Source organism: Dama dama, chromosome 17, assembly GCF_033118175.1.
Source record: "Dama dama isolate Ldn47 chromosome 17, ASM3311817v1, whole genome shotgun sequence".
Classification (NCBI taxonomy): Eukaryota; Metazoa; Chordata; class Mammalia; order Artiodactyla; family Cervidae; genus Dama; species Dama dama.
This window is the reverse complement of record NC_083697.1, coordinates 61,372,249-61,387,358: the sequence shown is the minus strand read 5'-3', so window position 1 is coordinate 61,387,358 and position 15,110 is coordinate 61,372,249. Positions and strand designations below refer to the sequence as shown.

The window sequence follows — 15,110 nt, the reverse complement described above, 5'->3', positions numbered from 1 at the left end:
TGCAACAAATCTTCCCCGGCCCCTCTAACCAGCTACATTTAATCTGTCATTGGCTGGCTAATCTAGGATGCTCAGAAAATTTCCTCTGCTCTTATTTCCACACAATGAAAATTTGGTTCACAAGCCAGAAAAACCCTCTGAACAATGCTCTGGGGTGTATGTGCCGTTACCACCTAGAAAGACTCATGCTGTCCACTATAGCAGTCACTAGTAGTAACACGTGTCTATGGGGCACTTGCAATGTGGCTGGTGCAACCGAGGAACTGAACTGAAATTTCAACTTGCATATGTGGCTCATACTTTATTTCTGTTGGGTAGCACTGACTTAATTCACTTAAAAAAAAAATTTCCTGATTTTGAACTGTATTCTGAATAGAGAAGTGAAAGCTAAGCGACCGTTAAATGCGTGTAATATTACATTTACATGTGCTAGCTACATGTACCATGGCTGATAAAGTTCCAAATGTTACAGGTGTTGGAAACTGAGTGACTCAAACCCTTTCAGTTCAATCGCTCAGTCGTGTCTGATCTTTGCGACCCCATGGACTGCAGCACGCCAGGCTTCCCTGTCCATCACCAACTCCCGGAGCTTACTCAAATTCATGTCTGTTGAGTCAGTGATGCCATCCAACCACCCCATCCTCTGTCAACCCCTTCTCCTCCTGCCTTAAGTTTTTCCCAGCATCAGGATCTTTTCCAGTTAGTCAGTTCTTCACATCAGGTGGCCAAAGTATTGGAGTTTCAGCTTCAGCATCAGTCCTTCCAATAAATATTTAGGACTGATTTCCTTTAGGATTGACTAGTTTGATCTCCTTGCAGTCCAAGGGACTCTGAAGAGTCTTCTCCAACACCAGAGTTCAAAGGCATCAATTCTTTGGCACCCAGGTTTCTTTATAGTCCAAATCTTTTACAAGGTCACAAAACATGACCTTGAAGCTACTAGACCATCAGCTCTTTGGTAGTGAGGACACTTTCTGCTGTGGCTCTTTATCTGCCCCCAAACCCAGTATGACTTACGCACGATGGATGCTCAAAGATATTTGTTGATGGATTTGTAATTCATTGGATGGATTTCATTAATTTCATTAATTTAATCCATTAATTCTTTAATAGATTTTAGTTCATTTGTACCAGAGACATGGAGAAAAAGTCACTGGTGCCAGCCTCAAATAAAAAGTACTAGAAAAAGGTAATTTTATCAATATTACTGAAATTAGGATGTTTTCCCATACAGGGAAATTTTAGAAGGAAATAAGTAGGAAGTAAGCACTCCTGTTCCTTGACACTTCAAACAGCTGTTAAAATCACAATATTGCTGCAAGTTCTGAAACAACATTCTTACTTCAACTACATACTGGAAAGATGAGCTATTTTACTTAGTGTCTGCAGAGAATTTAGGAAGTTTAAGGAATAAAAACTACAGCTGCTGCCATCCATACCTGTTTCCAGGGGGGGCGCACAGTTCCAAATAGTACTTGATTTTGGGCTCTGTCCCACTGGTTCGCATGGTGGCCACGCCTCCATTAGCAAAGCTAAAGGTGATCATCTGGCTGCTTTTACTAGTCGGGAGAATCTAGGAATTAATTTTCATGTTATAAGTTTGTTAGTAAGTAGCAACATAAGTTGTTTTTCACCTAACTAATACTTTCCCCCAAATAAGCAAGAAAGTAAATGCAAAAAAAAGAAGAACACATTTGAGGAAGTCAGAAAATATACTCGGTATAAATGAAATAAATAACAATAAGGCAATTTGTGAAAATAAAGTAACTTTGTAGACTACTTTTTACCTCTGTAGTTTTATTAAAGCTACTAAAAGTTTTTCTAAATCCGAAACACACCCTTTCTGAAGAAATTGTTTTAAACCAATTAATAATGCATTATGAAACCCCACAGAACAGTGAAATAGTCTTATTTCACTTTCAAAAGCTTCTGGTATATGTATCATGGCTGATTGATCTTCAAACTCTACTAAAGTGACCGAAGTATTAAAATAAAAAAGCACATAAGGGCAAAGAGGCAGCAGCTGTTGAGGGGTTTGCCAACCAATCGTGGCAATCAGAAACCAGATGAGGGGGTGGAAGGGACCTGCTGGGATGCAGGACAATGACCAGGGAGCGCCTACAACAGGCAGATAAGAACCAGGATGCTCTGCAGAGCCCGGGCAAAGCTCCCTAACCGGGGCACTGGGTACTGCAAAGGGCAGGCATGAGGCAAAGAGAGACAAAGGCAGCAGCTGAAAGGAGGTGTTGGATCCTCCCAGATCCTCAACTTCTGCCCACATGGCCAACCACCTCATCAGGAGATGGCTTAAATCTCTGGTATAATTGAAACAGAAGAGCTTAGAAGTTGGGGACACTGGGCATCACGGAAGGCAGGGCATGGAGAAAACTGCGAGGAAGTCAGAGTTCTCATGTTGAACACTAGCACCCCTCCTCCCAGGTCCCGTGGACCTCTCCACCACTTCCAGGGACTCAGCATCCCAGCTTGTTACCCTTAGGCAGGAGACTAGGGTGACAGTGAGGCATCCCCAGAAGACCTTGAAGGAAATAAAGACAATTTATAGGAAGAAAGATCTACATTAAAAAAAAAATTGTAATTAATATCCTTAACAGAGATAAGATACAATATACATGAAACAAGATATTACTTTTAATAGAGAAAAAGAACTGAAATGTCCAAAGAAGCAGACATTTAATGTTGAGGTAATCTCCCCAAAAGTAGGAAAGGAAGACACAGATGGACAATGGGAAGAGAGAAACCTGGAAAGCAGAACATCACTCCAGGAGGGTTGGCGTCTAAGAACCTGTCAAGAAGGGGAGAACAGGAAATTAGAGGGAAAAGGTTATTTGGAAAACAACCATCCAGCCTCCTTCTTTGACAAAAATCAAGAGTTTCTCAGAATGGAAAGAAATGACTCCATAGGCCAACAAAGACCAACCAAGCGTCCAGAAAAATGAAAGAAAGGAGGCCTATACTAAAGGCGTACCACTGAAATTCTGAACCCAAGGTTTAGTGGAATGTTCCTAATACTTTCCACAGAGAAAAAAAAATTGCACAGAAGGGACTGAATGAGCAGGGCATCCTTATCCCTGGGGGCAGCGCACAGCAGGTCCCAAACATTTCCTGAACAAACGAATGATGGATGAGCCACAGCTTAACAAACATGGAGCAATGCTTTCAAAACTGTGAGTCAATAAAGTCTGAGGGTAGAGTAAGACATTTTCAGACCTAAATACCTCCAAAAATTTCCCTCTATGCACGTCTTCTTAGGAAGCTACTAGAAAATGTGATTTAGGAAGCTAATTATAAAAAGGGGTCCAGGAGCAAGGGATATAACCCCAGAGAGCAGTGAAGAGCATTCCCAGGATGACAGCTAGGCGTTCAACCCAGACAGCAGTGGGCCCTCCCCAGAGAAAGGGGCCAGGAGGGAGGCCGTTGGAAATAAGATGGAACCAACAGAAGCACAGAATCATTGGACTAGGTAGAAAACCCAACTGAGACCTATTTGAAGGATGTGGGAAGAACTGGTGAGGAATACACAGAAATCCATGCAAATGAAGAACAAAGCAGCTATTAATTACAGAAAAAAATAATTCTTTATACAATATAAGGGGAACCTAATCAAAGTACACTACTTAGTTAAGCAGAAAACAATAGTTACTAGTCATCATAATACACGCTTGGAATCTGATGTTGCCAAAACCTGTGGTACAAATGTACTGCAAGGACAGGGGAGAAGAGAGAGTTGTGAATGCTGCAACTCTAAGAACTAAATCCCTATTTCCATCATGTTTTAAGTCACTTTAGTAGTGTCCAACTCTTTGCGACCCTATGGACTATAGCCTGCCAGGCTCTTCTGTCCATGCGATTCTCCAGGCAAGAATACTGGAGTGGGTTGCCATTTCCTCCTCCAATCTCCATCATGGAAAATGAATAGAGCCTAACACTGAGAAGTCACATGAGCATGTTATTTAGAAATCTGGTGGTAAAGACCAGAGAAGCAACGAAGAGGGAAGGCGGTTTTCCTGACACGTGGCAATGCAACGGTAGGAGGTGGAGCTGCCGAGTCTCTTCATAACCCTTTACTACTATTTGCCTTTTAAAAACATACTGTGTGCAGATGCAAATTAAAAAATATAAAAAGGAGAATAGTAAAGCAAATGTCCAGCATCTCATAAGGATATTCTTACCCTTCTTCCCCTACCCACTGGCCATCATTAGCAATACTATATTCTGCCATAATTGTGCTTCTTGTGACTCCAGCCGGGGATCCACACGGCAGGAAGAACTTGGACTCATGTGCTATAGCTAACAACTCCCATGTGAATGAATGAACTAGGGTTAGTTGCTCAGTCATGTCCAACTCTATGCAGCCCCATGGACTACAGCCCGCCACACTCCTCTGTCCATGGGATTCTCCAAGCAAGTACACTGGAGTGGGTAGCCATTCCTTTCTCCAGGGGATCTTCCCGACCCAGGGATTGAACCTGGGTATCCTACACTGCAGGTGGATTCTTCACCATCTGAGCCACCAGGGAAGCCCCAACGACTCCCATATAGTCAGAGAACAGGGTGAAACGAAGGAGGAAGCAAACAGTAGTTCTCAAGGCTGGACGAGTGACATCAGAGTCAGCAGGGCACGTATTAGAAAGGCAGATAAGGGGGGAGTTGCGGCCTCAGTGTTTTAACCTGGCCACCAGGTGATTCTGATGTCTTTTCAAGTTCAACTGCTGAAAGAGAGGAAAAGCCGCATTTGTAGTCAGAAAACCCAGAATCTACCCAGAGCATCACCAATGAGCTTCTAACCACAGGCAGGTCTTACTTCTGAGTATAGTCACCCCTCGGCACCCATGGAGGACGGGTGCCAGGAGCCCCTGCAAATACCAGAATCCACGGATGCTTAAGTCCATCATATGCACCAGTGTAGTGAGCTGACCCTCGGTGTTTATGATGTGAAACCCTAAGATACCGAGAGCAGACTGTATCAATTTCCTGCTGTGTTGAAAGATGGCATGGGCCGAGATGACTAGTGAGAATCCCTGTAGTTTTAGCTCATGTCTTTAAATTATATCTATATTTTAATAGCTTATTTATAAAAAAGCCTAAAATCAGCTTCAGTTAATTATATGATTAAATAGGTTAAGCTATTCAAAGCACAGTGAAAAAGTAAATAGAGAAGACTTAACTGATAAAAAACATTACTTACAGCTTTTTTATCAGGTTCATTATCATCATAGCCAGTTGTAAGGTCCCTAATGTGAGAAATCTCAAATCTGCCACAAGTTTTTGGATAATTACTCTTCCCATCATAGTTTCTAAGGTTTTCAAATAATTGTTTAATAGTTTCTTGATCATGGCAGATAAAATACGAAGCTCTGGTGATATGGTAGCCATACCTATCAATACAAACATGTTACATGCAAATGAGGAACAAATAATTGTGCACAGTGTACACTGAACATGTATCTATCAAACAGCATATTCTAAAACAAACAACCACAGCTAATTTCAAAGGAATAATTCAGCATTAAATAAAGAGGTCCAACGAGCTAGCCCAGGAATCACTGCCCTGCTGTGTGGCCCTCAGTCTATATTTGTAAGTAAAAGTTTTATCACTGGAATACAGCCACGCCATGCCCATTACCTTATGTCTGGTAGCTTTCGCACTAGAAAGGCAGAATTAAGTAATTGCTACAAAGACTAAATAGATGTTTAATGAACACATTTAGTCTTTTTCAACACTGGACATTTAAAAAATCATATTCTTCCCTCAGCCATTTCTGCAACTAACGTTCTCATTTATTAAGGATTAACATCCTCACAAATGGTAATTACTATTAACTGCTTAAGTAGCAAAAGGGAAAGGTGATCTCTTATTTAGCTTTCATAACAAATAGAATTCATAACTAAAGCAAGAGCATCAGAAAGAATATGAGTATCCCGTGCACAAGAAGAGAGTAAAACATTAAAAAAGATTTCTGTGTGGGGATGCATGTTAATTGCATCTGCTGTGATCATTTCACAACATAGACATATACTGAATCACTGTGTTGTACACCTGAACTGATTAAAAAAAAATTACTTCAATTAAATAGTCAATAGAAACTTACTCAAGATAGATGGCTTTCAGCTGCTGAGACAAAGACAAATTCTTGGTTGCTAGAAAGCTGGCCAACTCTGCAGTTATGACGGCAGCACTGACTCCATCTTTGTCCAGCACGAAAGGGCAGCACATATATCCTGCAGAAACACGCGTCATACACACATCCTAAGGAGGGGGTCCTTTTACACGCTGCGCACACACACGTCTATATGCATCCTGCCTATTGCATGAGAGGTTGTCCAGGATGTAAATGATTCTCATTCACCATCATTGTATTTAAGAATCTAGCCCAGTGCCTAGCAGGTCTTCAAGAAGTATTTGTTGAGTACAAACTATTATGTATAAAATAAATGATAGATAAGGATGCATTGTACAATACAAGTAGTATAGCCAGTATTTTATAATAACTATAAATGAAGTATAGTCTATAAAAATATTGACTATGTTGTAAACCTGAAACTAATATAATATGGATGCACTCAGATGCTCAGTTGTGTCCAACTCTTTGCAACCACATGGACTGTATTCCACAAGGCTTATCTGTCCATGGGATCCTCCAGGTAAGAATACTAGAGTGGGTTGCCATGCCCTCCAGGGGATCCATTCAACCCAGGGATCGAGCCCACATCTCTTAGGTCTCCTGCATTGGCAGGCAGGTTCTTTACCACTAGTGCCACCTGGAAAGCCTTCAGTTCAGTTCAGTTCAGTTGCTCAGTCGTGTCTGACTCTTTGCGACTCCATGGACTGCACGCCAAGCTACCCTGTCCATCACCAACTCCTGGAGCTTACTCAAACTCATGTCCATTGAGTCAGTGATGTCATCCAACCATCTCATCCTCTGTCGTCCCCTTCTCCTCCTGCCCCCAATCCCTCCCAGCATCAGGGTCTTTTCAAATGAGTCAGTTCTTCGCATCAGGTGGCCTAAGTATTGGAGTTTCAGCTTCAGCATCAGTCCTTCTAATGAATATTCTGGACTGATTCCTCTAGGATGGACTGGTTGGATCTCCTTGCTGTCCAAGGGACTCTCAAGAGTCTTCTTCAACACCACAGTTTAAAAGCATCAATTCTTCTGTGCTCAGCTTTCTGTATAGTCCAACTCTCACATCCATACATGACTAATGGAAAAACCATAGCTTTGACTAGATGGACCTTTGTTGCCAAAGTAATGTCTCTGCTTTTCAACATGCTGTCTAGGTTGATCACAACTTTTCTTCCAAGGAGCAAGCATCTTTTAATTTCATGGCTGCAATCACCATCTGCAGTGGTTTTAGAGCCCCAAAAAATAAAGTCTGACACTGTTTCCCCTGTTTCCCCATCTATTTGCCATGAAGTGATGGGACCAGATGCCATGATGTTAGTTTTCTGAACGTTGAGTTTTAAGTCAACTTTTTCACTCTCCTCTTTCACTTTCATCAAGAGGCTCTTTAGTTCTTTGCTTTCTGCTATAAGTGTGGTGTCATCTGCACATCTGAGGTTATTGATATTTCTCCCAGCAATCTTGATTCCAGCTTGTGCTTCATCCAGCCCATCATTTCTCATGATTATACTCTGCATATAAGTTAAATAAGCAGGGAAGCCCTCAACTATGCCTTAATTTAAAAAAAAAAAAAAAGAAAGGAACAAAAAGAGGAAGTATTTGTTGAATAACCTGTAAGGAGAGTCTCCCTTCTAGACAAATTGTCCTCATTTTCCAGGTCTAGCCCCTCAGCTCACACAAAATTGTTTCTAATTGCTCGAGTCGATGCTTATTCTGTCTTCGCCGAATTCCCATAGTTTTTGCCAGTACAGGATTCACCTTGACAGTGAGCCTATACTCTTTTGTGTGGTTACTAACCTCACCTATATAAACTAATGTGAGCTAACATAGTTCATCCATTTCCTTCAGAGTCAGTGTGTAATTGATAAGCAACACATATTCGGTAAACAAATTTTTGGGCTTCTCAGGTAGCACTAGTGGTAAAGAAATCACCTGCTAATGCAGAAGACAAGAGATGAAGGTTCAGTCCCTGGGTCAGGAAGGTCCCCTGGAGGAGGGCATGACAACCCACTCCAGTATTCTTGCCTAGAGGATCCCATGGACAGAAGAGCCTGGTGGGCTATGGTCCATATGGTTGCAAAGAGTTGGACATGACTGAAGCAACTTAGCATACACATGGTAACTTTTACTAAAGAAACAGCTAAAATATCCCCAGCACAAACATTTGCGTTTCATGTTTCTATTGCTAGCTCTCCTTTTTGCTTATTTATAGTGATTATTTAAGACAAGTGTTTTCCCATCATCCTGGTTGGTTCTTTCAGGTGATAATCACTCTGATGGAAGTCCTACAACTGTGGCTTCTCCTTTCTTCTGGACAGATCTCTGCAGGGCACTCTCTGACAGGCAGTGAACTATATGTGGCCTAGACATCAACACCACAGTGAGGAAATACCACAGCTCCCCAAGTAGGAGGACTTTCTTAAGCTACTACAGCCAAGTACAAAACATCACTATTCACAGTCATCAGGGGAGAGGACTCACTTCCTTACATGAATGGCTTGATTATTTGTGAGATATTGTTTTCAGCTAAAAAAAAATCTGTGACGCCAACTCCGGGGTTGGACAGTTCAGCATTTGCAGAGGGTCACAAAAGAAAAGCAAATGGCATGCTTCTGTTTCAGTGTTAATCTTTGCACCCAAATCCAAATCTCTGTCCATTTATTTGCAATCTATAAATTAACTGATCATGTGACCATGGTGCTCAACTCTTACCAATAGCTTCTTCAAATGCAAATAAGACATTCTTCCCCTGGTCTATCAGCTGTTTGGCTCGATTTCCCATCCACTTAAAGCCAGTTAACGTTTCCTAAAAGGATAATCCAAGAGAGAAAGAAATGCCTGAGACTTTCTCCAGAGCAGAAGAAAGGGGAAGGGGCAAGTCTCACCAACACTGTACCTCGAAGTGAAAACCCTCCTTCAAGGCAATGGCTCGCAGGATTTTGGAAGAGACGGTGCTGGACAACATGTATAAGTTTTGGAGGGCGCTGTGATCTTGGTTCTTTTCTTTCCAAGAAGTAAAGAGCCACCAGCCCAGGAGGGCCCCCAACTCATTGCCTGAAAACACTTTCCATTCGCCACTGAAAGAAAAAACCACCCATGCATGACAGTAATCTTAAGAGAGTGCTTAATTGTAAGTGACCAATAAGGACAGAACAATTAAAGCCAAACAAGGCTCCAAGGGGCCTCTGCAGGACTGTTCTCACTATTCTTGCTTGTTGTTGTTGTTCTCATTACTCTTGTTTACGTAACAGAAGTGTGGCTGCCACTGCCCAAACATCTGAGTAGCTACCGTGTCTCAGCCAGTTTGCCTAGACAAACATCCTATCTTTGAAAACGGCAAGTATGTCAACGATGACACAGAAATGCTTTTATCTCAGTCTTCGGCAAAGGCTTTGGTTTTAAACATAACAGATACATGCTGGCAAGATGCCCCCCCCACCAAGTATAATAGCTTATATATTTCAATTTTTTTGCTCAGCCCTGCTGATTCTGAGAGAGAGCTTAGCATTCCTTAAGATTCAGCACAATACTCACACAGTCTGGACACCAGGGAACCGGCTTGCAACTGTCCCTTTGTGAAGTCAAGGTGGTTACAAGCATACCTCACATTTGATCATGTAGCACCTCAGCTTAAATTTCTAAAAACTGACACAGAATCGAACCTGTTCTGTCATAACTGAAAGTCCTAACCCTTTGGCAGCACCAAACTGTCCCCCAAGCATCACACATGCTGTTTGACCTGCAAAACTGCTTGGAGGCTGCATGCCTTTCAACTTTCCTCCTTATCCATCACTCTCTGTACAAACTCCACAGTCACACTTATCTCAAGCATTGCAGCACCCACAGGCATGCTCTCTGGTCTGCTCAACATAAATTCAACATGGCATTGAAGGTCTGGCTCCTCACCAAACCTTTGTCAAATGCTGAACTTTAAAGCCAGCACCAAACAAAGTACTTTGCCCTCATTAGGCACTGAGTCATTAATTATGATAAAAGTAATGATAAAGGGGGGATGGTAACAAACAGTAAGTTCAATACCAAAGTTCAATACCAATACACACTGGGCTGGCTGACCCTCCATTATGCTTGCTGAACCTGTGGCCCCTGGACCAGTTCTTGCTCTATGTCAGAGGATCTGACAGAGGCTCAGTGAGATGATCATTTGCAAGATAAGTGGGAAACATTTCGAAATACATCCGGTCTCTCCAGAAACATCTGACTGATACCATATCACACATTATGCAGGTAATCACAATTCATTGTACCTTTCTTGCTTTTCTGCCACAGCAAGTCTATCAGCATCTGGGTCATTTGCTAAAATGATTTTGGCCTTGGTTTTGTCAGCCAAAGCAAAAGACAAAGTCTGAAAAAGAGAAAGAAAGAAGACAAAAAGATCACTCCAACCAAGAACTGAGCACACTACAGTCTTTAAAAATATTCAGCTCTCTGAGAACTAAAAGAGGTCTTTTCCCAAACCAAGACTGAATCCTATTTCTGGAACTGGTCTTGGTTGGTCACACACCACTTTCTAAATCAGAGGTCGGAGAGCGAGAGCATCAATGCACGACCCATGTGTGCCAGTGGGACTCATCCAACATCTGACTGTGTTTGTGGCTGGACTGGCTATTTCCAAGCCTGGCCCTGTGATCAACCTCACAGACAAACCAAAACTGACTCTCTGAGTATAACTGTTACCCCAACCTTTAAAAAGTTTAAGTGGGGGCTTCTTTGATGGTCCAGCAGCTAAAACTCTGTGCCCTCAATGCAGGGAGCCTGGTTCAATCACTGGTCAGGGAACTAGATCCCACACACTGCAACTAAGATCTGGGGCAGCCAAGTAAATAAATGCTAAACATAAATAAAAAGGTTAAAGGAACCATAATTTAAATAGCACTTTTTCATATGAGAAAAATGTCAACAGAGGAATAAAAATTATGTGATAAACCTCCATTCTATTATTGGTTCTTGTTGGCATTAAGAAGCATAGCAAATTAAATGAAATTAAATTAATTAAATTTAATGTAAAGCATCATTTTAAATTTGTGAGCAATTTCAGCTTTCACATCCTGAAGTTTAAGACTTCTGATTTGAAAGTTCCTTTAAGAAATGGATGACTAATAAATATAAATATTTCCAATGACAAAATCACATTTTTGTTTGGCACAATGAAAATGCAAAAAAACTTATTTTATTCCAAAGTAACAGTTTTGAATTATGTTCAAGATAAATTTTATAATTAAAAAACAGTCAAGTTACCAAGACACCTTCACCCTCTTCGGGATTCGGGTATTTCACTGTTGGGAACTCAGGATCAGGGTCCTTTTGCTCGGGAACAGCCTCGGGAGGAATAAGGTCGAATGCCTTGAAAGCTGACTGCACGAAGCTGTGACCCACACCATGGACAGAGGTGTGCACAAACTTCACCTTGGTCTCCTTGTTCACAGCCCTAAAACAGACATGTGGAGAATGAGAAGATACACAAACATGGCTCTCAAAATGAAAGGTTTGCAAAACATCAAGGGGCCAGGTACCTAAGAACATCAGATTTCAAAATAATAAGAATGTGTAAGACAACTGAGTATCTTTCAAAATTCTATTTAAAAAAAGAAAGAAAGAAAGCTTTTTCACTCTCTTCCAAACACACACGCTCCCACAACACATTGTTTTAAATTTCACTCTGTAGTTAACTTCCTGCAAATCCGATTCCTTCTGGATTTTGTTTCATGCTACAACCTTCACACCTACAGTGGGTTCCAGGAGGGACTCCCAGCTGGCCCGTGGTAGCACCTACCCACAGCAGTGCCAGCTCCAGGGCTTCAACCATTCTCTACCATCTTCACATATGATTTTCAAAATGTCGCTTTGAACACAATGTGATGGAACTTCCCATATACAGATGCATAACAAATTAAACATTTTCTTTGTCAAGTAACAAGCCTATTTAGCAAAGTGCTCTGATTGAGGGACTTAATGTAGAATAAAAATAACATCAAAATTAACAGCAGACACTATAGAAAATGTAAATACAAAGTGTTAAAAAATTCCAGCGATCTGACTGATGGGTTCTAAGGTAGTGTGCACTTCTTTTGGCAATGAGTAAATGAACAAGGTCTTCCTTAAGACAACAGTAGTTTAAAACAAACATATCTTTGAAAATAAATACATCTAGAAAAATAAATATGCAAGATTAGTGAGAACAAATCTGGAAAAGATAGAATTCAGAAGTTGATCCAATTTGAATTGGGAAATATATGAGAACCAGTAAGGCTTAGTGGTTAACACGAGTTGGAGACAGATTCTAAATTTAAATCCTGGAGATCTGCTGCTTTATTTGGCTGCCCTGGGTCTTAGTTGTAACACGCAGGATCTTCAATCTTTGTTGCAGCACACGAGATCTTTAGTTGTGGCATGTGGGATCTATTTCCCTGACCAGAGATCAAACCCGGGCCTCCCGCATTGGGAGCGTGAAGTCTTAGCTACTGGACCACTAGGAAAGTCCCTAGAGCTCTGCCACTTCTAAGCTGTGTGACTGTTGCTTATTTTCTGTGACATCTCTGAGTTACAGTTTTCTCATCTATAAAATGGCAATATATCAGAATCTACCCTCAGCATTACTGTGATGATTAAAATGAGATGAATTAATTAGTATAGAGGAAGGGAATATAGCAGTTATCTGATAGATAACAGCACTTAAATCATGTTAGAAATTGTCTGATTAAAGGTGATATTTCCAATTAGTCAAAGAAAAATAGATTCTTCAGTTTAATATGTTAGTACAATTATACTTTTTAGAAAGAATTTAATCTGCTTTCCTACTTTATGCCTCATACAAAATTAAAAACAACTAAGAATTCCAATGCTTTAAATGTTGCAAAATGTAGACTTCCTTGGAATACAGTGGTTAGAACTCTGTGCTTCCACTACAGGGGACACAGGTTTGATCCCTGGCTGGGGAACTAAAATCTCACATGTCATGTGGCATGGCCAAAAACAAAACAAAACATGGCAAAATGTAAACATGAAAGCTTTAAAGTAAAACAAGAGTTGTGCTTTTTAAAAATAATCTTGGTATAGTGAAATCTTTTTAAGTATGGCACAAAACCCAGAAATCGGCAATTAAAAGTTTCAATGAAAAAATCCAAAGGTAACAACAGAAGGGAAAAGAATATTTGAAATAAACAAAGACTAGTTTTTCTGTATAAGCAAAGAGGTTTCACAAATGCAAAAAAAGAACAAATACTTAGAAAAATATAGGTTAAATAAAGATAAAAATATTCATAAATAAAAATGTAAATAAAGTTAGGCATTGCTTTCATGTAGCAAACTGGGAAAGAGGAGAAACTTGATATACTCAGTGTAGGTAAGAATGTGTGTGGATCATATACTGTCATCATATTCTGTTGGTGGGAACCTCAGCTAGTACAACATTTCTAAGAGCAATTTTTTAATCATTATTAACTTTATAAATGCATTTATAATTCTGATGCCTGCACAGTATCTTTTGGTATCTTGTGGTATCTCAAGTTCCCTGCACATCTTGTTGGGATTCCCCAACTAAGAATCAAACCCCTGCCCTCCATAGTGGAAGCGCACAGTTCTAACCACCACCAGGACCATCAGGGAATTCCATCTTCTATGTATTTTTTTGAATACTCTTATACACACACACACACACACCCCAAAACTCAAGGAACCGTGCTTAAAGTTGCTGACTCTGGTGCTACTTGGTGAATAGCAGAAAACTAGAAACCCTTAGTCTTTGTGAAGTTCAGTAAGAGGGACAGAAGGATGCACAGATGAGTTGTGTTTGGATTACAGACCATTTTTTAATGGTCCCCAACATTTAAAAATTAGAGAATTTCATATACAAAAATCTAGATTTCCAGCTTTTCTTAGGAGAAAAAAATCAGGTAACTGGTAATGCGGGGTCTATGTTTGCACATGGTAACACCAATGGCATGGCAGCTCCCTTCAGGCAGCATTCCATACAGGAGCTGCCACTCCCAGACGGTCCAGCAAATACAATACTAGAGACAACCCTGAAGTTCTGCTGCTTAACCATCAGTGGTTTCTTGCTAAGGGGACAATCAGGAGTGATGGGACCCTCGGCATACTAGGGCAGGACAACCCTTCACTCAGCTCCCTGCTTCGGATCTGTGAGCATCACATCTGTGTCACGGGGTTAAACAGACTGGTACAGTAGCCATTAAAACAAAAGGGTCAGGACTAATGGGGGCTAATACAGAAAGGTATCCATGACAAATTAACCAGAGGGGAAAAGGCAGAGAACAAGACACATGCACTCTATATTCTTAGTTACAATTTTGAAATACTAATCTATTACACGTATATATGTTTATATATGAAATGAAAATTTCTGGGAAGATAAAAAAAGTCAACATTTTCTATTTGACACCTTCCAACAAGCTTTTTTTCACATACATATATAAAAGTATGCACATACACACACATATATATACATATATGTATATATATTATACACACACACACACACCACCACCACCCCCGCCTCCCACATATATGGCTTTCCTGGTGGCTCAGACAGTAAAGTGTCTGCCTGCAATTCAGGAGACCCAAGTTCAATCCCTAGGTCGGGAAGATCCCCTGGAGAAGGAAATGGAAACCCACTCCAGTATTCTTGTCTGCAAAATCCCATGGACAGAGGAGCCTGGTAGGCTACAGTCTACAGGGTTGCAAAGAGTTGGACATGACTGAGCGACTTCACTTTCTTTCTTTACACACACACACATATATATATGAATCTACAACAGAGGTTAGCAAACCATAGCCTGTGGGCCGGCCACCTGCTTCTACAGTCAAAGGATCTACCACTGAGCTATACCCCGAAACCCACTTTCATAAACATTTTTTTTAACACAGCTATGTTTGTGTTCATTCATTTCCATGTTGTCTATGGCTGCTTTCTTGCAACCTCAGAGTTGGGTAATC

The 15,110-nt window shown here is 40.8% G+C and overlaps 1 protein-coding gene across 1 annotated transcript in view; it reads right to left on the bottom strand.

The window, feature by feature from the left end:
• Nucleotides 1-15,110, bottom strand: part of PGM2 (phosphoglucomutase 2) — a 37,881-nt gene that overhangs the window by 6,781 nt on the left and 15,990 nt on the right. Inside the window, exons 7-13 of the mRNA XM_061164709.1 lie at nt 11,397-11,586; nt 10,406-10,503; nt 9,037-9,217; nt 8,853-8,946; nt 6,111-6,240; nt 5,207-5,396; nt 1,440-1,573 (exon numbers count right to left, since the gene is read on the bottom strand). Of these exons, the coding sequence (XP_061020692.1) occupies nt 1,440-1,573; nt 5,207-5,396; nt 6,111-6,240; nt 8,853-8,946; nt 9,037-9,217; nt 10,406-10,503; nt 11,397-11,586 (1,017 nt within the window). The remainder of the gene's footprint in view (nt 1-1,439; nt 1,574-5,206; nt 5,397-6,110; nt 6,241-8,852; nt 8,947-9,036; nt 9,218-10,405; nt 10,504-11,396; nt 11,587-15,110) is intronic.